Genomic DNA, 22031 nt, shown 5'->3' on the forward strand with positions numbered 1-22031 from the left:
CCTTCTTCGCAAACAGATCCACTGTTGGTGTTCCCCACTGGGAAAGAATCTGGGTGAGTACCGTCTGGTCTAATTCCCACTCGTGGCATTCCGATTTCTGTCTGCTGAGTGCATCTGCTGCTTTGTTGTTTATTCCTGGCAAGTGCACCGCCGACAGTGTGACGCCTTGCTGCGAAGCCCAGTTCCAGATCGCTTGGGCTTCCCTGGAGAGGGTGAGAGATCTTGTACCTCCTTGTTTGTTGAGATAGTGCATCGTAGTGGTGTTGTCCGTTCTTATCACCACTCGCGATCCATGGATTCTTGGGAGAAACGCTTGTAAAGCAAGGTGCACTGCCCTGATTTCTAGCCAATTGATATGCCTTGATGCCAGATGAGTTGACCATCTGCCACTTATTTTCAGGTCCTGTAATACTGTGCCCCAGCCTTCCAGTGAGGCATCTGTTGTTATGGTCCACGGGGCTGGCTGTTGAAGAAACGAGAGACCGATTGAGAGATGATGCTTTTGAGACCACCACTTGAGAGTTTTGATCATTATCGGAGTAATTTGTATCTGGTCTTCGAAAGTTCCTGATACTTGAAGCCATTGACGGTTTAGCTGCTCCTGCAAGGGGCGCATCTTTAGCCGACACAGAGGGATCAGAGGTATGCATGAAGACATCATGCCCAATAGTGATTTGAAGAGACAGACTGTAACCTTTCGTCTTCTTTGTATGAAACTCCCTAGGGTTAGTAACCTTTGTTGTCTCTCTAATGTGGGACATGCGATGCCGGATTCCGTGTTCAGTTTTGCTCCCAGAAAAGTAATACTGCGGCCTGGTAGAGGGTTGGACTTCTCCCAGTTGATCGTGAATCCGAGATTGGTCAGCAAGGAAACGCACTTTCTTGTTGACTTGTGTGCTCCTGTGTAAGTCTTTGCCTTTATTAACCAGTCGTCTAAGTATGGAAAGACCTGGTGCTTTCTTCTCCTGAGAAAGGCTGCCACTGGTGCTAGGCATTTGGTAAATATTCTTGGGGCTGATTTGAGCCCGAAGGGAAGGACGCAATATTGATAATGGCTCCCGGCTACAGTAAATCTCAGATACTTTCTGTGGGCAGGGTGGATTGGTATGTGGAAGTATGCGTCCTTGAGGTCTAGCGATGACATAAAATCTCTTTGATTGAGACGCAGAAGGACGTCTTGCAGGCTGATCATTCAAAACGATTGCTTCTTTAGGTATACATTTAGTTGCCTTAAATCGAGGATCGGTCTCCAATCCTTCCACTTTTTTCGAATTATGAAGAACCTGGAATAAAATCCTGTTAATCTTTGAACCCGCGGCACCTTCTCTATAGCTCCCTTGAGAAGGAGCTTGTAGACCTCTTCTTTGAGTTGTTGAGGGTATCTTGAAGGAGTCCTGCGGGGAGGGTTGGGGAGAGGTTTCTGGACAAATTCTAAAGTATGGCCCGTTCCACTAATTGTAGGACCCACTTGTCTGACGTAATGGTTTGCCATTGACTGAGAAATAAGGAAATTCTTCCGCCCAGGGTGACAGGAGGAAGACTGGGCGTAGCCGGCGCCTCGAAGACATCAGGTTCTACGAGCTGCATCCTTAGCAGGGCGGGTTGAGCGTCCACGGCCTGCCGGTGTATTATAGGCTGGTTGAGTCGGCTGTCTTTGGGAATAGTATGGCCGAAATTGTTGTGAAGATGACGGATAGGAAGAGTATCTCTGTTGTTGATACCCTCCTCTGTAAGAGGGCTGGCCGCGCCCCCTAGGGCGAAAGGACGATTTCCGATATTGCAGGGTCCCTAGTGACCTTGCAGTGTCCGTGTCCGTTTTAATTGACTGTAGGGCTTCGTCCACATGTTTCCCAAATAACGCTTGGCCATCAAAGGGTAAGTCTAGGATCTTATTCTGGACTTCTGGACGAAATGAGGTGGCTTTGAGCCAGCCCTGTCTTCTTAATACAGCAGCGCCTGCAAGCTGTCTGAAAGCAGTGGTCGCTATGTCCATTGCGCAGTCTATAAGCTCTGCAGACGCGCGTTGACCCTCTTGCACAGTCTTATTTGCCTCTGATTTTACGTCTTCCGGCAGTTGACTAATGAAAGGTGCAATATCTGCCCAAAGCTGTCTGTCGTATCGAGACAAAATAGCCAAGGAGTTGGCAGCTCTAAGCACTAAGCTGGCCATAGAAGAAAATATTTTTCCTATGTTGTCTAGCCTTCTACCCTCCTTATCTGGGGGCGCAGAAATTGGAGCCGAAGGATTCTTTGATCTTCTTTGAGCCGCTTGAGCTACTACGGAATCTGGAGGAGGATGGCCTGTCAAGCATGTTGGGGCATCATCGGGAGCTTTGTATTTCTTATCCAGACGTAGTAAAACTGCTGTGACTGTTGATGGATTAGTCATGACTTTAAGGCCTTCTTCCCACAAGTAGTTCATCATCGGGATGGAACGCACAGACTTCTGGAAGGGCTCTTTAAAATCATAAAGGAAACAATCTGTTTGCTTCGTAGGTAGCGGTAATGCAAAGCGCTTGGCTGCCCTCTCTAAGAGATTGTGAAAACCTCCAATGTCTTCAGGTGGGGACTCCACCTTCGAATGAGAAGGAGAAGATGGAGCAGGAATAATATACTCGCCCCACTCTGAGTGAGCATCTATGAGCTCTCCTTCTTCTTGATCTCCATCTGAAATGTCAGTGTCCTGGGGAATTGTCATGTCTGGGGTAGCCACATCTGTGAGATGCAAAGTCGTCCGTCTTTGATGTGGAGTAGAAGGACCAGAAATGGGCGATGGATGAGGCTGTTCTCCTTGTGGAGGAAACCTTCTGTTATAATCCACCAACATGGCTCTAAGGCCAGTAAGCAGGTCGGAAGGGATATACGTTCCCTGTTGATACTGCTGATGCTCCAAGGAAGCCTGGGGATCATAAGCTTCCTCATATTCCTCCTCTTCCTGATATTTTACATTCAATTCAGAGGGGCTGTGGGCCGTACCAAAAGGCCCATCTTCGTCTGAATCATCATCTCCCTCCAAAAGATGTACTGGTACCAGGGAGGATACCTTACTAGGTGAAGTGTGGGTTGGAGTTAATGTTTCTGTTCTTTTTTGGTATTTTTTCCTCGTCGACGGTGTCGTCGACGATCTCGTCGACGACGTGTAAACTGACTTTGTCGTAGACGGTGCCGTCGATGCTGGACGCACTGTTATTTTAATAGCCGCAAGCTTCGCCGACGAGTCTACCGTCGACGAAGTCCTCGTCGACGGTAAAGCTGATACTGACAGCGCCGTGGACGATGACGAGGTGTAGACGGTCGTCGACGCTGAAGTCGTCGTAGTTCTCGTCAACGGTGGTGTACTCATCGACGAAGCCGTGGACGACGGAACACCTAAAGTAGTTGGAGTCGTCGGCAATGCGCCCACCGACGGTGCCGTCGACGGGGAATCCGTCGACGAGGCCTTTTTTCCAGTCACAGAAGATGGCTTTTTGAAAGGCACAGATGGTGGAACAGATGAGGATTTCCTGTGCCTCTCAGAACTGGAAGAATGTTTTTTCCCCTCTTTACTTGAGAGTCTAGTTGGGGAAGAAGATGGGCTGCGACCCTTATAAGACCCTGAAGCAGTCTTTTTGAGGGCTTTCCTTGAGGTTTGTGAGGGAGATCTAGAGCATGATCTTGCTCTTTTAGTTGATCTCTTGGAAGTGGATGATTCCTCACTCTCAGAATCAGAAACTGGATCCTTCCTATGCTTCAGTTTCTGCAGCCATATTAGTAATCTGCCTTCTCTATCCTTTAAAGTTTTAGAAGAAAAAGTACGGCAAATCTTACAGTCCTTGGCTGAATGATCTGGATAGAGGCAGTAAATGCAGTCTTGATGAGGATCTTCAGAATGAAGTCTTTTCTTCCCACAAGTCTTGCAGTCTCTAAAGAGACTTTTCTTTTCCTTGTCAGACATAGTTGAAAAATAGCTGACAAATCAAAATAATTGAGTTTCTCTGAGAGAAAAAGAGCTGAATAAAGGTGTGAAAACAGAGCAGAGCTCTGAGGAGACTCCCTAGCACGACGTGCGGTAGAAAATCTGAGGTGCTAGAGCTTCTCTCAGGAGGTTCTGAAGGGTGCTGTCGCCTGATTGGTGGAGGATCAAGTTTGGTCCTTTTCACAAAATGACTCTGATAGACTATCAAATTGAAGAGGCCTAGGGCCTTTTTCTCTTCAATATGTTTTAACATTACTTATGAAAATTTATACCGGGACTCCCATCTCGACGGCGGGGAATGATTCAAGCATGTGAATCTATGAAAGTTCCAATACTGCAGTAAGCATGGATTGTAAATCCTGGATTAAGGAGGAAGGCATTTGTACAGTATCTCTGTGTTGAGGCTCTCGTGTTTTGTAATATTGTTCCTGATGAGAGTAGTATGGTTGGTACTGTTCATACTCATCCTCTTCATCCTCATCTTGGTACTTGACATGGAGCTGTGAGGGGCTATGTGCATCTCCGAAAGGACCTTCGTCAGATTCCTCCCAGTCAAGAAGATGACTGGGTACTAAAGCCGACACCTTGTTTGGAGATGTGTCAGTTGGATAAATGTCCGGTGCAGGTAGAGATCTGATCCTGACCATGGCTCGGAGATCTGGAGACCTGGAAGAGGCAGGAGTGGCCTCAATCTGTCTACTAGGCACCAGTGCTGTCGATGGCGTGAACGTTGATGCAGCCGTGGATGGTACAGATTTTTCCGTCGACGGTGGTCTCGTCGACGGTGGTCTCGCCGACGGTGGTGTCGTCGACGGTAGTGTCGTCGACGGTAGTGACTTCGTCGAGGATGGCTCGGAGATCTGGAGACCTGGAAGAGGCAGGAGTGGCCTCAATCTGTCTACTAGGCACCAGTGCTGTCGATGGCGTGAACGTTGATGCAGCCGTGGATGGTACAGATTTTTCCGTCGACGGTGGTCTCGTCGACGGTGGTCTCGCCGACGGTGGTGTCGTCGACGGTAGTGTCGTCGACGGTAGTGTCGTCGACGGTAGTGACTTCGTCGAGGATGTCTTCTTTGACGGTATCTCCGTCGATGGCGAAAGCGCCGATGACAATGGCGTTGCTGACGTTATAGTCGACGGGGCAGTCGTCGACGGTGTTGCAACCGACAATGTTTTTACTATACTCGTCGACGGAGTTTTGAGAGAGGGAATAGGATCCCTTACCGTCGATGTTAAGGTAGTGGACGCTGACGACTGTCTCGTCGACGATATAGTGGAGACGGTAGTTGTTGGTACCGTCGTCGCAGTCGTCGACGGTGTTGTTGTCGATCTAATTTTTAGAGTCATTTTTCCAGAAGTGGAAGGCTCTGAGGAAGGAGATAGACGGTAGGACTCCTTCTTTTGAAGAGGAGAGGAAGGCTCAGAGGAGACTGAAGTCTGTAAGCCCTTCCCCATGATGTGATTTCTGCCTCTTCCTGGATTTTTCTGTGTGGCCCAGGTCTCAGATCTGGACCTTTTGTGTGTCCTCTCTGACCCACTCTCCTCACCTGAAGTACAGGATTTGGCCTGTAACCATGTCAGGAGCCTGCCCTCACGGTCTCTGAGGGTCTTTGTGGAGAAGGTGCGACATATTTTGCAGTCCTTAACCTGGTGTTGTGGGTAGAGACAATACAAACAGTCTTTATGTGGGTCATCCACATGGAGCCTTTTCTTTCCACAGGTCTTGCAAGGGCGGAATAGGCCTTTTCTAGAAGAATCCGACATATTTTCAACTCTTTTGAGAGAAAAAATTCTGAAGTAGAAGAAAAACTGAGCAGAGCTCAGGGAGACTCCCTTCACACGACGTGCGGTAGAAAATCTGAAGAAGGGAGCTTCTCTGGAGAAGGTTCTAGAGGGTGCTGGTGCCTGATTGGACAGCAGGCAGGTTTGGGTCCTTTCACAAAAGGACATGGATAGGCTATGTGAGCAATTGCTGGCTCCATTATAGCCTATGGCAAAACATTTTTTTTTATTATTTATTGCTATTTTATGTACCGTGGGACTCCCACTTCGACGACGGGTATGATTCAAGCATGTGAATTTATGAAAGATCCAATACTGGATAATTGTCATGCTATATATTGCTTATGATACAGTGCGGGTATTCTTAGACACTCCGTTCACCAAGTACTTTGAGAACGTGCGCACAATCTTGATGCAAATTGGAGTGATTCACAGTCTCTTCAGGGCTATGAATTGCCATATAATGTTTATATATGAAGTAAAGCACCATTCCTGTCTACCTCCATTTCTGAGATTCAGAAGATAGAAGACCTATCACATTATGTCCTCTGTCCATATATATCACCTCCAGGCCATGAATTTTACCCTCAGATGCCAAGGACGCCATTGCTTCCTGCAAACAGTTTTGACCTTGACAAACAGGACTTGCATTTTATCTTTCAACTACAAGTCAAGCTGATGCTCAAAGACCAGTTACTATAGTTTATCGAATTTCCAAACACCTCTTCATTCACACGGAAGAGATATTAACCACTTTTGGGAGGAACACCTCACTCTTATAAAGAAAGCAAAACTACGGACGTGAGTGCACTGTAATACAAAAAAACAGCTAAATTGTGTGGTTAGTTTGCAAAACCCCATCAATGCAGTGACCCATTATTCAACAGGTGCAACTGTAGCATGGTACACTGCACAGTAGAGAACAGGACATACTGTACCTGGTTCAGAACAACCCAATTTGGATCGATCTGTGCATCACCCTCTGGATCCAGGATGACTGTCTGGTATGCTCTGAAATCTGTCAGTGTGACCTCTGCGCTCTCTGGGCAGACATCGAGAGGGTCTATTACTGTGTCATTATCAAAGTCTTCCTCACAAACATCGCCCACGCCATCACCTGTCAATGGATAAAATAACAACTGAGCGAAGGGCTAACATTACTTTGTGCAGGACGAACACCTCAAAGGAGGAGTAACACAGGATAGACAATAACCAAGAAACAAAAACCTGCAGATTGTTAAAAACTGTCACTCTGTCGTGGTACAAACCTATATTAAAAGAGGATGCGTCACTTCCTCATGAGAAAACTACACAAGCTGTGCTAGAAACCCTGCTATTCACTACATGGAATGACACGACACAAATTTCAAGCTCAGGTACCACCTATCTGGTGGTAAATGTTCTGCTTTTTCTGGCATGGCTTAGGTGTTGGTAATAGGTCAAAGCTTCTCGAGATCATAGTCACTGCATTTGAAGGTGAAGGGTTACTAGAAGTGAGATTATAAGCAGAGACGTTTAGAACCTAGGAATTCATTGCTGGAAAATCAAAACAGAAGCACAACAAGCATTGACAAAATCAATCTAGTATCACATGCCTCAGCAGGAGCGTTGTGTTCAGTTTCCAAGGCCACTTCATGTGTATTGTACTCATTCTGGGGGGTTCACATCTGGAGTTTTGTGTCCAGTGCTAGAGATCACTTATACGAGTTCTTGGGGTCCATCAAAATGGAGTTTTGTCTAAACTGGCTAAAGCAGTGTCTGTATAAACAGACTGAGAACAATGGGGGGTGGAACTGGAGGGTAGATGGATGGATGATGAAAAGAAATGGTGAATGGAATTATTGTCGGTTTTCAATGGATAGATATCGGAAGATGAAGAGCTAAATGGTTGATGGTTAATGGTTAGTGGATTAAAGGAGACTGGATGGAACATGGTGAATTAATGCTGAATTTGTGAATCACACAAGTAAGTGAGTGATGAGATTGGTGATAGTGAATATTAAGGTAATGGTCAAAGGTTGGCAAATTGAGTGGAAAAATGTGAATTGTGAACAGATGGTGAAACAAATAGTATTTGGCAAATCGATGAAGGACAATGGGAGGGGGTAAATGTTAAATTAATGTAAATGGTAAATATTTGCTCACTAGTGGATAAATACTGAATAAATGGTGAATGATGAACATTGTCTGAATGAGAATGGAAATGTAGGATAAACTGGTGGTGGGCAGGTGATAAAAAGTGAATACATAGAGGATTGGGGTTGGTTAATGAATGATTCATGATGTATTGATGGCTTGTGAATGGATTAGGAATTGAAGATAAACAGTGAATAATTGGTGAAAGGATAATGGATAGTGAGTGGTTAATGTCAGTGAATAGATTGTTATATGATGGTCAATTTATCGTGACCAGCCAAAGGGTCATAAATGGATGGATGGTCTGTGAATGTACAGTGAGTAAACAGAGACTGGATGAATAATGGATGAGAATGCCTGGTGAAAGGATGAAGATTAGTTGTCATATGATGAGTGGAAAGGATGGTCAATGTTAGATGGACAGTGGAAGTTAATGGAAGGTAAATGATGAATATATGGTGAATGGATGGCAAATACTAATGAACAGTGACTGGCCAATTAATGATAAATTGCGAACGTCTGTTGACTGGTGATGGAAGGCCAATAAACAGTGACTTGGAGGTAAATGGTGAATGTAGATGGGTGATGACTACTGAATGAATGGTTAATGTATGTCAAATAGGTGATTGAATGGCTGTTAAATGTATGTCAAATAGAAGGTGGTGGAGCGGCTGGAGAATGTATGTTAAACACACTAGCAATATAATTTACATCCAGTAACTGAGTCTTCTTTAACTTTTTGTGAATTAGGTTTGAGTGGGTAGGATGCATTGGTGGCTGGATGGAGAGATTGATGGTTGAGTGGATGGCTGGATTTCTGGTTGGATGACAGAGTTTTTGGATGGGTGGTTGGATGTCTTGGATGGATGGAATGTGTGGGTAGATGAATTGAAGTATGCAATGATGGATGGGCAGGCATGATTTGGTTTTTGAGGGGACGAATGGAGTGTGTGAATGGATGGATGAATACATGGAGTTTGTGCGTATGGTGAATGCTGATGGGTGGATGCCCTGAAAACACAAACATCATGATGCAAGGATTCCACAGATGATTATTGGGACAAATCAATCCAGGAGAGTTGGAAGACAGACAGAGAGAGCCGCAGGCATCTCACCGGCCCAAGACCAGTGCAAGCCGAGAAGCACAAGGGCAGATGACCTGTCTGTAATGGAGGGGGGGAAACAGAACAAGAGTGGCTGGGGTATGATGCACGGTGGGACAAGCAGTACTAGACCATCTATTCAAATAAGGTGAGCCACTTTTGCTCAATCCTATCCCACCATCCACTATAACACTGTAACGTTATGTGCTAACTATTCTGATACAAGCATGTGAATCTATGAAAGATCCAATACTGGAGAACTATTTTTCCACTTTTAAGATGCTAAGAGCAGTTTGTGCAGTAAAACTTTATCTTACTTAGGTTTTTCTATGTAATAACCATTCAGCAGCACTGAGAGTGGAATCCACATGTAGGGATAATTGTTTCACCAAATGAATCCCTGCTGACCACCAACATGTTGTGAGGCTCACCATCAGAGTCCTTCTGGTTGGGATTATTGATGAGACGACAGTTATCGGGGCCTGGCGGGATGTAATCAGGAATCCCATCATTGTCATCATCGTCGTCACACTCGTCGCCAATTCCATCGTTATCTGAATCCAGCTGAGCACTGTTCGGTATTTCAGGGCAGTTGTCCTTTGTATCCTGGTGACCATCATCATCCCTGAAAAACACACAGGCCACATGAAACATCCACCACATAGGCATGGTCTAGCATCCAAGCAACTCACCAAAACCCTAAAAATTTCACAAAATGTAATCCTTCCCTTCAGAGGGCAGCAGAGGCAGTAGCTATTCTTGGTTTAGTGTCAGCTCTGTTAAGGCAACATAGCCTTATTCTACAGAATCTTCTGTTACCCAGAACTGCCCCCACCTTAAAAACACACACACCACCAACCATTCCCTTGTGAAGTCAAGGCATTTTAACCATGTGTATCTCTGGATGCTAGCCTTCTATTACTAAAAAACTGGGCCCAACACATGGCGTTGTCAGTGCACAGACATCCGGGCCTCGAGCACCCTCTGTAATTCAAATAGAGAAACCAGCAAGGCACCTCACTGCTGACGTGTAGCATTTTCTGCTATTCCAAAAGTGGAACCAGCACATCGTTCTGCAAAGGCACCTCATTCCCATCCTGCAGCATCTTCTATCTTCTGCTATCTCCGAAGCTAGTCTGCACGAACCCATCCTAATGTATTTGCATCCTGACTTACCATACCACTGCCATTCCTTGTAGTGTGACCTCTGATGCTTCATCTCTATTCTGACATGCTACTGTTCCAGATCAAGACCTCACACACACATCCCAGAGAATAGATACTATTCCTGAGCCTCATGACATTTTTCTGTATTCGCTGGGCTCTGTAACTTCGACTTCATTAGTCAGCAGAAATAAGAGAACAATATTTTATGGCCAGAAAGTCAAAAATGTGGGACGACTCAAAAATATAATAACTTTATTACACAAATACATTTTTGTTTGCTAGCTTTCAAAACTAGCTATGTCTCCTCCTTAGGCAGACCAGTCAATTTTAATTAAAGGGTCCATTAGTTCTTGAAAGCTGGCATCCATAACTAAGTTAGCCTAAGAGTATCATCTTTGTGAGATAGTATTTTTTTTAAATTTTCTTTACAAATAATTAACTGGACTCATTACGTAAGTGCTTCTTTACTCCAACAATCTCTGCCAGGCCCCTTGAATAACACTGAGAACGGTGCAGCCAGAGACTGACGGGGCAAACAGAGAGGGGTTACAGGAAGCTAGGGGACTGCTAAAAGGAAATGGAAAGTGAGAGGCAATGAGATACAAAGATAAGAGATAGAGACAGCATCAAATGTGGCTAACAAATTTCAATCTCTGTGAGTGCAGTAGCCCAGCCCTGTCAATCTGGCATAATTTGGTCTGTAAATTCACATCTACAGCTATAAAATAATCACCAGAAGGTGGTAATGCAGTAAATCGATAGGCAGGCAGAGAAGCTGTTTAATCCTGTAGCTGCTGTGGCTTTTTCAACCCCTGAGCTGAGACATTTATTTGGTGGTTGGAGCACTTTGTGCTGGAGCTTTCATTACTTTTTTTCCACAAAAGGTATCTTGGTCAAATGTATGTCTTTTGGTCCCCACATCTTAGGGTTTCCAAAGGTACTCCGAGTTTGTGGATTTCCTTGAAGGGGACTGAGAAAATAGCTGAAATATAGCAACATTGTGGGTTTTGTTGGAAAAATGGGAACAAGTGCTGGCCAAAAGTGTGTGTTTTTTTTCTCCCAAAAATGTCACCAAAAGGCTTTGCTGTCCTAAGATCATCCTCTTACCAGCTTTCAGGACCAAGCACAATTATAAAAGAAAAGAAAATTAGTTACTTACCTGTAACTGCGGTTCTCCAGTATTTGTATCTTTCATAGATTCACATGCCTGAATCATTCCCCGTCGTCGAAGTGGGAGTCCCACGGTACATAGAAAGCAATAAATAGAGAAAAACTCTTTTTTTTTTTTTCTTTTTTCATTGAAGTCAATAGGAAAAAACATTCAATTGTAGAACCATCAGCCTCTTTATAAAGAGCCCAAAATTCAGCCAATCAGGCGTGACCACCCCTTTAGAACCCTCAGCACAGAGGCTCAGTCTCTCAGATTTCTCCGCACTAGAGATTACCGGAAAAAACCAAAGGAGGTGAGCCTCTCTGGGGAGGAGGGTGGGTCGCATGTGAATCTATGAAAGATACAAATACTGGAGAACCACAGTTACAGGTAAGTAACTCATTTTCTTCTCCAGTATTGGGGTATCTTTCATAGATTCACATGCTTGCATCAGAATAGCCAGCAGTAAGAAAAAAAAATTGAGTTCTGAAACACCAAGAGTATGCCTGTGTATAATGCATGCTATCTGAACTCATATAGGTAATTAACATTTGCAAATCAACCGCTAACCATATTACCTATATAAAATATATATATATATATATATATATATATATATATATATATATATATATATATATATATACACACACACACAGATATATAAACATAAAATTATCTTTCTAGAAGTGCATAGAGGATGGAGGGTAAGAGGTTATTGGCTCACCTTATGCAAATAAATTACGTAATATTGCTTGTCCTACCGCAGCATCCATTCTCTCCGTAGCTTCCAGGCAGTAGTGCTGGGTAAATGTGTGAGCACGTGTCCATGTTGCCGCCCTGCAGATCTGGCTCAGAGGGACTCCAGCGAATAGAGCTGCTGAAGTGGATACCGCTCTAGTGGAGTGCGCTCTGACACTGGATGATAATGGCTTCCCTGCCAACTGGTGGCACAACTGTATGGCAGAAGAGATCCAGCGCGCTATGGTCTGCTTAGTAACGGCTTTACCTTTATTGATCCTTCCATAACTGACAAACAGTTGTTCGGATTTATGGAAGTTGCTTGTCCTTTGTATATAAAATTTTAAACAGCGTTTAATGTCTAGAGAATGTAGTGCGCGCTCCTCTGCAGTCTGTGGATTTGGAAAAAAAATTCTGAGAACCACCGGCTCATTTAGGTGAAAAGACAATGGAACCTTAGGTATAAATTTTGGATTAGTTCTCAAAATGACCACCTCTGGCTTGAATTGGAGGAAAGGTGGAGAAATTGTGAAGGCTTGGCTATCGCTAACCCTCTTAGCTGACGTCAAGGCCAGAAGAACGAGTTACTTACCTTCGGTAACGACTTTTCTGGTGGATACATTAGCTACCTGTGGATTCCTCACCTCATGAATACTCCCATGGCGCCAGCATTCGACGGAAATCTTCTTACTAGTCTCTGCACGTCGATGAGGACGTCACTGTCTCCCACGCGACGCCGTCTGACGTCATACAGGCAATAAGAGGTCCTCGACGACGTGCAGACGTCAGTACCAATCATTTTTTACGTGCATGAGAACAACCAGGCAATGCAATGAAAGAGCAAGGCAACATCCATTATATTGTAAAAATACACCACATTGTATGAATAACTGTAAATCTTTTTATGTACATATATATATATATAAAACTCTCTCTTTTAAAATATATACACACACCAAGTATATACATAAAGATATATACATATATACATATATATATATATAAATATATTATATATACATCTATTGCACCCTCAAAGACCAAGAGGAGCGCACTCAAGGATTACTTGGCAAGACCATAAAGGCAACGGGGAGGCGGGTGGGACCGTGAGGAATCCACAGGTAGCTAATGTATCCACCAGAAAAGTCGTTACCGAAGGTAAGTAACTCGTTCTTCTGATGGATACAACTACCTGTGGATTCCTCACCTCATGAATAGAGTCCCAAAGCAGTACCACGCCCGGCGGTGGGTGCCTAAATGGTCAAACCAAGAAATCCTGCAGCACTGACCGTGCAAAATGGCCGTCCCTTCTAACCTCAGAATCTAAACAGTAATGTTTTGCAAAAGTGTGAAGGGACGACCAAGTTGCGGCCTTGCAGATGTCGACCACAGGAACACCTCTGGCTAAGGCCGAAGTGTCCGACTTAGCTCTGGTGGAATGAGCTCTAATGCCCTCAGGAGGATCCTTCTTTGCCAAAGAGTAACATATTTTAATGCAAAGAACAACCCACCTGGATAGTGTTCTCTTGTGGACTGCCTTTCCTCTCCTCTTGCCCACGTATCCAATAAACAGCTGATCCTCCAGCCTGAAATCCCTTGTTCTATCGATAAAGAAGCTCAACGCTCTCTTTGGGTCCAGACGGTGCAGTCTTTCTTCCTCTTTGGAAGGATGAGGCGGAGGATAGAACGTGGACAAAGTAATTGCCTGAGCAAATGGAAGGGTGAAACAACCTTCGGGAGGAAAGCAGCCTTGGTCCTCAACACCACCTTATCCCCATAAAAAGTTGTATAAGGGGGTTTTACTGATAAGGCCTGCAACTCACTCACTCTCCTTGCTGATGTTATAGCTATCAGGAAGACTGTTTTTAAAACCAAATACCTCAAGGGGCAAGAATGCATAGGTTCAAAAGGGGACCCCATAAGGAAAGTCAGGACTAAGGACAAATCCCATTGCGGCATAACGAATGGCTTTGGAGGATATTGATTTAGAAGACCTTTCAAGAATCTGATAACAATAGGGGATTTAAATAAAGATGGTTGGTCTGGAAGACATATGAAGGCTGACAAGGCCGATAAATAACCTTTAATGGTAGCCACTGCACAACCTTTCTGCGCCAGAGATAGAGCAAAAGACAAAACGTCCGATAGATGAGCATGTAAAGGATCAATCTGCCTCTCTCCACACCACGCAACAAATTTAGACCACCTATTAGCGTAGATAGATTTAGTGGAGTGTCGCCTGGCCGCTAATATAACATCCACTACCTCAGGCGGGAGAGAGAAGGAACTCAGGTTGCCCCGTTCAATCTCCAGGCATGTAGGTGCAGACTCTGGAGGTTGGGGTGTAGAACCTGCCCCTGCGACTGTGAGAGGAGGTCTGCCCTGAAAGGGAGATGGAGCGGCGGGCACGTTGAGAGTTGGAGAAGGTCGGAGTACCACACCCTCCTTGGCCAATCCGGAGCTATTAAGATTACTAGAGCCCGGTCTTGGCGAATCTTCCTCAATACTCGAGGAATCAAGGGTATGGGAGGAAACGCGTAAAGCAACTGGCCGCACCAGGTCATTTGAAACGCGTCCCCCAACGCTTCCTGCATCGGATACTGAAGGCTGCAGAACAACGGACAATGCGCGTTCTCTCGAGTGGCGAACAGATCTACCCGAGGAAACCCCCACTTCTGGAAGATTAAACGGACTTGATCTGGATGGAGACGCCACTCGTGGTCTGCCGAGAAGTGGCGACTGAGACTGTCCGCACGCACGTTCAAAACTCCGGCCAGATGGTTTGCTATCAAGCAAATCCGATGGTCCTTTGCCCAGGACCATAGTCGAAGAGCTTCTCTGCAGAGAAGGTACGACCCCACTCCTCCCTGCTTGTTTATGTACCACATCGTGGTAGTATTGTCCGTTAGGACCTGTACCGACTGACCACGAAGGGAAGGGAGGAAGGCCTTGAGAGCCAGACGTACAGCCCGTAACTCTAACAGATTGATGTGAAAAATCTGTTCCTCTGGAGACCAAAGACCTTTGATCTCCAGATCCCCCAGATGAGCTCCCCACCCTAGAGTGGAAGCATCCGTTATGACTGTGGCCACTGGTGGCGACTGCTGGAACGTCTTTCCTTGTGAAAGATTGTTGCTTGCAATCCACCACTTCAAATCCATAGCAGCATCTCTGGAGATCTTGACAGTACCCTCTAGATCCCCTCTGTGTTGAGACCACTGCCTTCGGAGGCACCACTGAAGAGCCCTCATGTGCCAGCGAGCATTCGTGACCAACAGAATGCAGGAGGCAAAAAGACCGAGCAGACGAAGGACCTTGAGGACTGGAACTACCGCTCCATTTCGAAACATTGGAACCAAATCCTGAATATCTTGAATCCGCTGAGGCGGAGGAAAGGCCCGACCCAATGTTGTATCCAGTACTGCCCCTATGAACAGAAGGTGCTGAGAGGGCTCTAGGTGAGATTTGGGCTCGTTCACCGAAAAGCCCAGGTCGAACAACAACTGGGTTGTTGACTGCAGATGACGCAACACAAGCTCCGGGGACTTGGCTTTGATCAACCAATCGTCCAAGTAAGGGAATACTGCTATCCCCTTCCTTCTGAGCTCTGCCGCAACCACCGACATCACCTTCGTGAAGACTCGAGGTGCTGAAGTAAGACCAAACGGAAGGACCGCAAACTGGTAGTGTTGCGATCCCACCACAAACCGGAGATACTTCCTGTGTGACTTGAGTATCGGGATATGAAAGTAAGCATCCTGCAAGTCGACAGACACCATCCAGTCTTCCATGTTCAACGCCAAAAGCACCTGTGCTAGGGTCAGCATCTTGAACTTTTCCTGCTTGAGGAACCAATTCAAGATCCTCAGGTCCAGAATTGGTCTCAAACGACCATCCTTCTTGGGAATCAGGAAATACCTTGAGTAAACTCCTTGACCCCTTTCCTGCTCCGGGACCAACTCCACCGCGCCCTTTAAAAGGAGGACTTCTACCTCCTGTTCTAGCAACAGGAGGTGTTCTTGTGAACAATACGAAGGGCGGGGCGGGATGAGGGGCGGAAACTCCCGAAAGGGAAGGGTGTAGCCTTTTCCCACAACACTGAGAACCCAAGTGTCCGACGTAACAGTCTCCCATTTGGTGAGAAAATGCTGTAATCTTCCCCCTACAGGAGAGGAGTGAGTGGGAAATGGTGGAAGCCTAAGGCTGCTTCCCCTGCTGCACCCCGCCAGAGGATGAGGAAGAGGCAGAGTGCTGCTGAGAAGCTCCCCTGGTGCGGACCCTACCCCTCCCCCTAAAAGATCTATAGGGATGGGAAGAGGCAGGTTGCTGATATCTTCCCCGAAAGGAAGAGGAGGAAGAGCCACGCCCAAATCCACGAAACCTCCTGAAGAATCTGGAAGAGGCCGTGGAAGAAGGAGCTTGGAGTCCCAACGACTTAGCCGTGGCCCTGCTCTCCTTAAACCGTTCCAAGGCCGAATCAGCCTTAGCCCCAAACAGTTTGTCCCCATCAAACGGGAGATCCAACAATGTGGACTGTACATCTGCCGAAAAGCCCGAGTTACGGAGCCAGGCCTGTCTCCTTTCCACCACAGTTGTGCCCATTGCTCTGGCTACCGAGTCGGTGGTATCCAGTCCCGTCTGGATAATTTGGGTCGCAGCAGCCTGGGCATCAGAGACAAGATCCAAAAGACCCTGGGGAAGCTCTGTAAACGAAGAGGAGATGTCATCCATCAGAGCATGAATATACCTCCCCAGGATACAGGTTGCATTGGTGGCTTTTAACGCCAGACTGCAGGACGAAAAAATCTTCTTCGACTGCGCCTCTAGCTTTTTTGAATCTCTGTCCCCAGGCACCGTCGGAAAAGAACCAGGCGCTGACTTGGACGAACAGGAGGCCTGCACAACCAAGCTCTCCGGCGTAGGGTGCCTAGATAGGAAACCAGGATCAGTTGGAGCCGTCCGATACCTCCTGGCCACGGCTCTGTGAACTGCTGGGGAAGATGCCGGCCTCTTCCACACCTCTAAAACCGGATCCAGCAGAGCGTCATTAAAAGGTAACAGAGGCTCCGCCGCGGCTGAGGCCGGATGCAACACCTCTGTCAAAAGGTTTTGTTTCGCCTCCACCACCGGCAAAGGCAGGTCCAAAAAACTAGCTGCCTTCCGTACCACTGTATGAAAGGAAGCAGCTTCCTCAGTATATTCCCCCGGGGACGAAAGGTCCCACTCAGGGGAAGTGTCCAGCCCACTGGCCGACTCCAGTCCACGCAGCCCATCACCCGAGTCCTCTAGCTCTCCTTCCTCTAGGGCTCGTTGGTACTCCTGCTCTTCTAGTACTCGGAGAGCACGCCTCCTTGAATGCAGTCGTTGCTCAATCCGCGGAGTCGACAATACCTCCGCCGAAGTCGGAGATCGGCGCCGATCTTCCGAAGCCACCGACGCCGCATCCGGCGCCACAGGTAACTTCGGCGCCGACTGAAGAGCAGTTGAAACGGATGGACCCACCGGAGTCACAGGCCGAAATCTCGACGTCGACGGGATGGAAATCCCTGGGGCCAATCCCTCCGAAGCCACCGGAGCGGCCACCGGCGCTGACACTGGCGCCGAGCCCACGTTCCCAAACGGGAGAAAGGGCATAAAGGGTGCCGGCCGAAGAGGCGCAGGATCACCCAAAGAAAAGGCCAAAGGCCCAGCCGGAGCACCCCCTGGAGCCATCTGTTGGAAGATGGCATACATCGCATTCAAGAATGCGGAACTATCGGCTCCAGGGGTGGGAAAAGCCGGATACTGGGGTGCCTGACTCGGAGGCGACCCCGACGCAGGCCTCGGCGTCTGCGCCGGAGAAAACACTTGAGGCTCCAATACCTCAATCACCGACGCCTGTCCAGGCGAAGTTGGAGACGCCGGAGAGGGCAACGGCGTCGAAGGATGCGGCGTCACCGTGGGGCTGACCTCCCATGTCCTTCGGCGCCGATCCGGAGACCTGGAACGAGCCTCCCTTGAATGACGCCGAGATTCTCTACGGCGCCGGGAGTCTCGATGACGCCGATGTCTTGGAGAAGACTTCTTGTGATGCTTCTCCTTTGACTTGGCCATAAACAGCTTCGCCTCACGTTCTTTAAGGGCCTTCGGATTCATGTGCTGACATGAATCACAAGTCGAGACGTCGTGGTCGGAGCTCAAACACCAAAGGCAATCGGAATGAGGATCCGTCACCGACATCTTGCCTCCACACTCACGACAAGGCTTAAATCCAGACTTTCTCTGCGACATTATTTCCACAGAGAAAGAGTACGCAGCAAGATATACACTGTAACCGCAAGAGTAACAGTTGCTCCCTCGAAGATAACCGTTTCGAATGCACGGAAAAAAGGGAACTGACGTCTGCACGTCGTCGAGGACCTCTTATTGCCTGTATGACGTCAGACGGCGTCGCGTGGGAGACAGTGACGTCCTCGTCGACGTGCAGAGACTAGTAAGAAGATTTCCGTCGAATGCTGGCGCCATGGGAGTATTCATGAGGTGAGGAATCCACAGGTAGTTGTATCCATCAGAAGGAGGGCTGTTTTAAAAGAAATGAATTTGAGGTCCACCTTATGGATGGGTTCAAACGGATGTTTCATTAATTGGGAGAGCACAATGTTCAAATGCCACTGCGGTGAAGGACGGTGAATTGGCGGAAACATCCTAAACAAACCCTTGAGAAATTGTTTTATTATTCTGGACGACCATAAAGAAGGTGACTGAGACGTTCGTCGGAAACGGGATATGGCAGCCAGGTGCACTCTAATAGATGAATGTGAAAGGCCGGATTTAGCCAAATGCAATAAATATGGCAGAATCTGTTCAGGAGAGGACCTTAGAGGATGAACGTTGGAAGTTGAACACCATAAGCAAAACCTCTTGCACTTGAACTTATATGTCCGGTTTGTAGACTGAGCCCTGGCACAGGCAAGCACCTCCCTGCACTCTGGAGGGATATCTAGTCCATTGAATTCATAGAATTCAGGAGCCAGGCTGATAAACGAAGAGATGTCGGGTTGGGATGACGAACCTGACCCTGGTTCATTGTTAACAAGTCCGGTATTGTCCTCAGACGAACGTGAGGCTGTTCCGAAAGTAATAGAAGTTCTGTGAACCAGAACTGGCGTGGCCATCTGGGAGCAATTAATAGAACTCTGCATGGTTCCCTCTTCATCTTTTGCAGACGTCTCGGGATGAGTGGAAGCAGGGGAAAAGCGTATGCATAAATCCCTGACCATCTGATCAAAAACGCATTCCCCTTTGATCCCTTCTGCGGTCGCCAGCTTGCGAAGTGTTGGCATTTCTTGTTGTCTCTGGTCGCGTACAGATCCAGACTGGGTTTGCCCCAACGACGAAAGAGACGGACGAGAACGGACTGATTGAGTTCCCACTCGTGGCAGCTGGTTCGAGTCCTGCTTAGGGCATCTGCCCAGGTGTTGGTGATCCCCGGGAGATGTTCTGCTCTGATGGAAATTCGATGTTGAATTACCCAATGCCACAGCTTCTGCGTTTCTAGTGATAATGCTCGAGATCTTGTGCCTCCCTGTTTGTTGATGTAATGCATGACCGTGGTATTGTCTGTTCTTATCAAGACTGAAGAATTCCTGATGTTTGTGAGGAAGGATTTGAGTGCCAAAGCAACCGCCCTTAACTCCAATACATTTATGTGAAGAGTCGATTCCTGAGTGGACCATTTCCCTCTCACTGAAAGATCCTGCAAATGAGCACCCCATCCCTCTAGGGATGCATCCGTTGTTATTATGTGCATCGTCTTGTCCTTCAGAAATGACAGACCTTCTGAGACGAGGGGAGTATCCTTCCACCACTTGAAAGCCTGTCTTGCTGATGGGGTTATTCTGATTACATCGTCGAAAGAGCCTTCTATTTGTTTCCATTGATTGTCTAACTGCTGTTGAAGTGTCCTCATGTGCAGACGACAGTTTATCAATGGAATGCAAGACAAAAGCATCCCCAGAAAAGACTTGTAAGTCCGCACTGAAGCGGACTTTCTTTTACTGAGACGTGCTGCTAAGTCTCGAAGTTTCTTTCGCCTGTCCTGTGAAGCAGAAGCTTTGCCTGGACAGTGTCCAAGATAGCTCCTAGGAAGGTGATGTTCTGGGTAGGATCTAGGTGAGACTTGGGGTAATTGACTGTCAAGCCCAAAGCTCAGAAAAGAGACAGACATGTTTCCGTGTCTCTGGGAGCCTTCAATGTTGTTCGTGCCTTTATTAGCCAGTCGTCTAAATACTGGAACACCTGTATCCCTAGTTGTCTGAGGTGGGCTGCCACCGGTGCCAAAACCTTGGCGAATACTCTTGGGGCCGACCTGAGGCCAAAGGGTAACACTCTGAACTGGTAGTGAGTGCCTGCAACCCTGAATCGTAAGAATTTCCGATGATTGGGGTGAATGGGAATGTGGAAATATGCGTCCTGAAGATCTAACGATGTCATAAAGTCCCCTCAATTGATTAGGCGCAGGACGTCTTGAAGGGAGATCATGCGAAAAGACTGCTTCTTGAGGTATTTGTTGAGCGAACGAAGATCTAAAATAGGTCTCCAGTCCCCTGTCTTCTTCCAAATAAGGAAAAAGCGGGAGTAAAAACCTACTCCCCTCTGGCTCCTTGGTACGAACTCTATTGCTCCCTTCTTCATTAAAATAGCAATCTGATCCATAAGCTCGTTGAGATGGGCTGGCGGGGGACCTCTTGGTGGTACATGAGGGGGAGGTTGGTTGAATTCTAGTGTATGCCCTCGGTTGACAATATCCAGTACCCATTTGTCTGAAGTTATCTTGGCCGTCGCTGTAGTCGTCGACGAAGGAAGGCCTGCCGTCGACGAAGCGCTCGTCGACGGTGTAGATTTTCTGGACGCCGACGGTGGCAGTGAACTTGAAGGCTTTTTGAGCTTCCTTGATGAAGAAGCAGGTGTGGATGGCTCTGAGTGAACCTTGCCACACGTTACCTTGGATGTTGAAGGTTGCTCCTCCGGCTTGTCCTTAAATGCATGCAGCTTCTTAGCTGACTTACTGCTCTTGGGGGATAGGCTCTCCACAGACCTCTTCCTTTTCTTTGAGGTCACTGAAGTGTCACTCTCTTCCTCCTCAGAAAGAGCTTCTCTGGCCTTTCTTTTCTGAAGCCAAAGTAGGAGCCTGGCTTCTCTGTCCCTCAGAGTCTTGTTGGGAAAGGTCCTGCAGATCTTACAGTCCTTGACCTTATGCTCTGAATGTAGACAGTAGATACATTCCTTGTGAGGGTCCTCACAGTGAAGTCTTAATTTTCCACAGGTCCCACAAGGTCTAAATAAACCTTTTCTTACTGTAGACATGATGGAAAAATACTACAGTAAGAGGAAAAGTGAACATTTTAAAGATTTTCTCTTGAAGAGATAGAAAACTGAGCAGAGCTCAGGGAGACTCCCTTACACACGACGTGCGGTAGAAAATCTGAGAGACTGAGCCTCTGTGCTGAGGGTTCTAAAGGGGTGGTCACGCCTGATTGGCTGAATTTTGGGCTCTTTATAAAGAGGCTGATGGTTCTACAATTGAATGTGTTTTTTCCTATTGACATCAATGGAAAAAAAAAGAAAAAAAAGAGTTTTTCTCTATTTATTGCTTTCTATGTACCGTGGGACTCCCACTTCGACGACGGGGAATGATTCAAGCATGTGAATCTATGAAAGATACCCCAATACTGGAGAAACAGATTTGTATTTATTTAGGAGGTAGTCCACTTTTCCTAATTTTTGTAGTTTCAACCTACTTGCAGTTTGCCATGGACACTGAGGAGCATCAGAATAGCGAGAGGACTTTGAGGTTCAAGTTCATGCTCCTGCCAGCTTTCTGCAGTGAACCTTACATGCAAAGTGGTGGATTGTGGGAGTTGTGTAAAAACAGGGACATGAGCAAGGAAACTGATGGAATAAATGTGCAGAGGAATTACAGGGAACTGCACTCTCTTGACTGCTGAATGGGTAGACC

At 46.8% G+C, this 22031-nt stretch overlaps 1 protein-coding gene across 3 annotated transcripts in view; it reads right to left on the reverse strand.

The window, feature by feature from the left end:
- THBS3 (thrombospondin 3) overlaps positions 1–22031 on the reverse strand; it is a 246044-nt gene that overhangs the window by 36152 nt on the left and 187861 nt on the right. For all 3 annotated transcript variants that reach the window (XM_069218423.1, XM_069218425.1, XM_069218424.1), the window contains 2 exons: positions 9408–9601; positions 6676–6854 (listed from right to left, as the gene is read on the reverse strand). In XM_069218423.1, coding sequence (XP_069074524.1) covers positions 6676–6854; positions 9408–9601 — 373 coding nt within the window. The remainder of the gene's footprint in view (positions 1–6675; positions 6855–9407; positions 9602–22031) is intronic.

This window comes from Pleurodeles waltl, chromosome 12 (assembly GCF_031143425.1).
Source record: "Pleurodeles waltl isolate 20211129_DDA chromosome 12, aPleWal1.hap1.20221129, whole genome shotgun sequence".
Lineage (NCBI taxonomy): Eukaryota > Metazoa > Chordata > Amphibia > Caudata > Salamandridae > Pleurodeles > Pleurodeles waltl.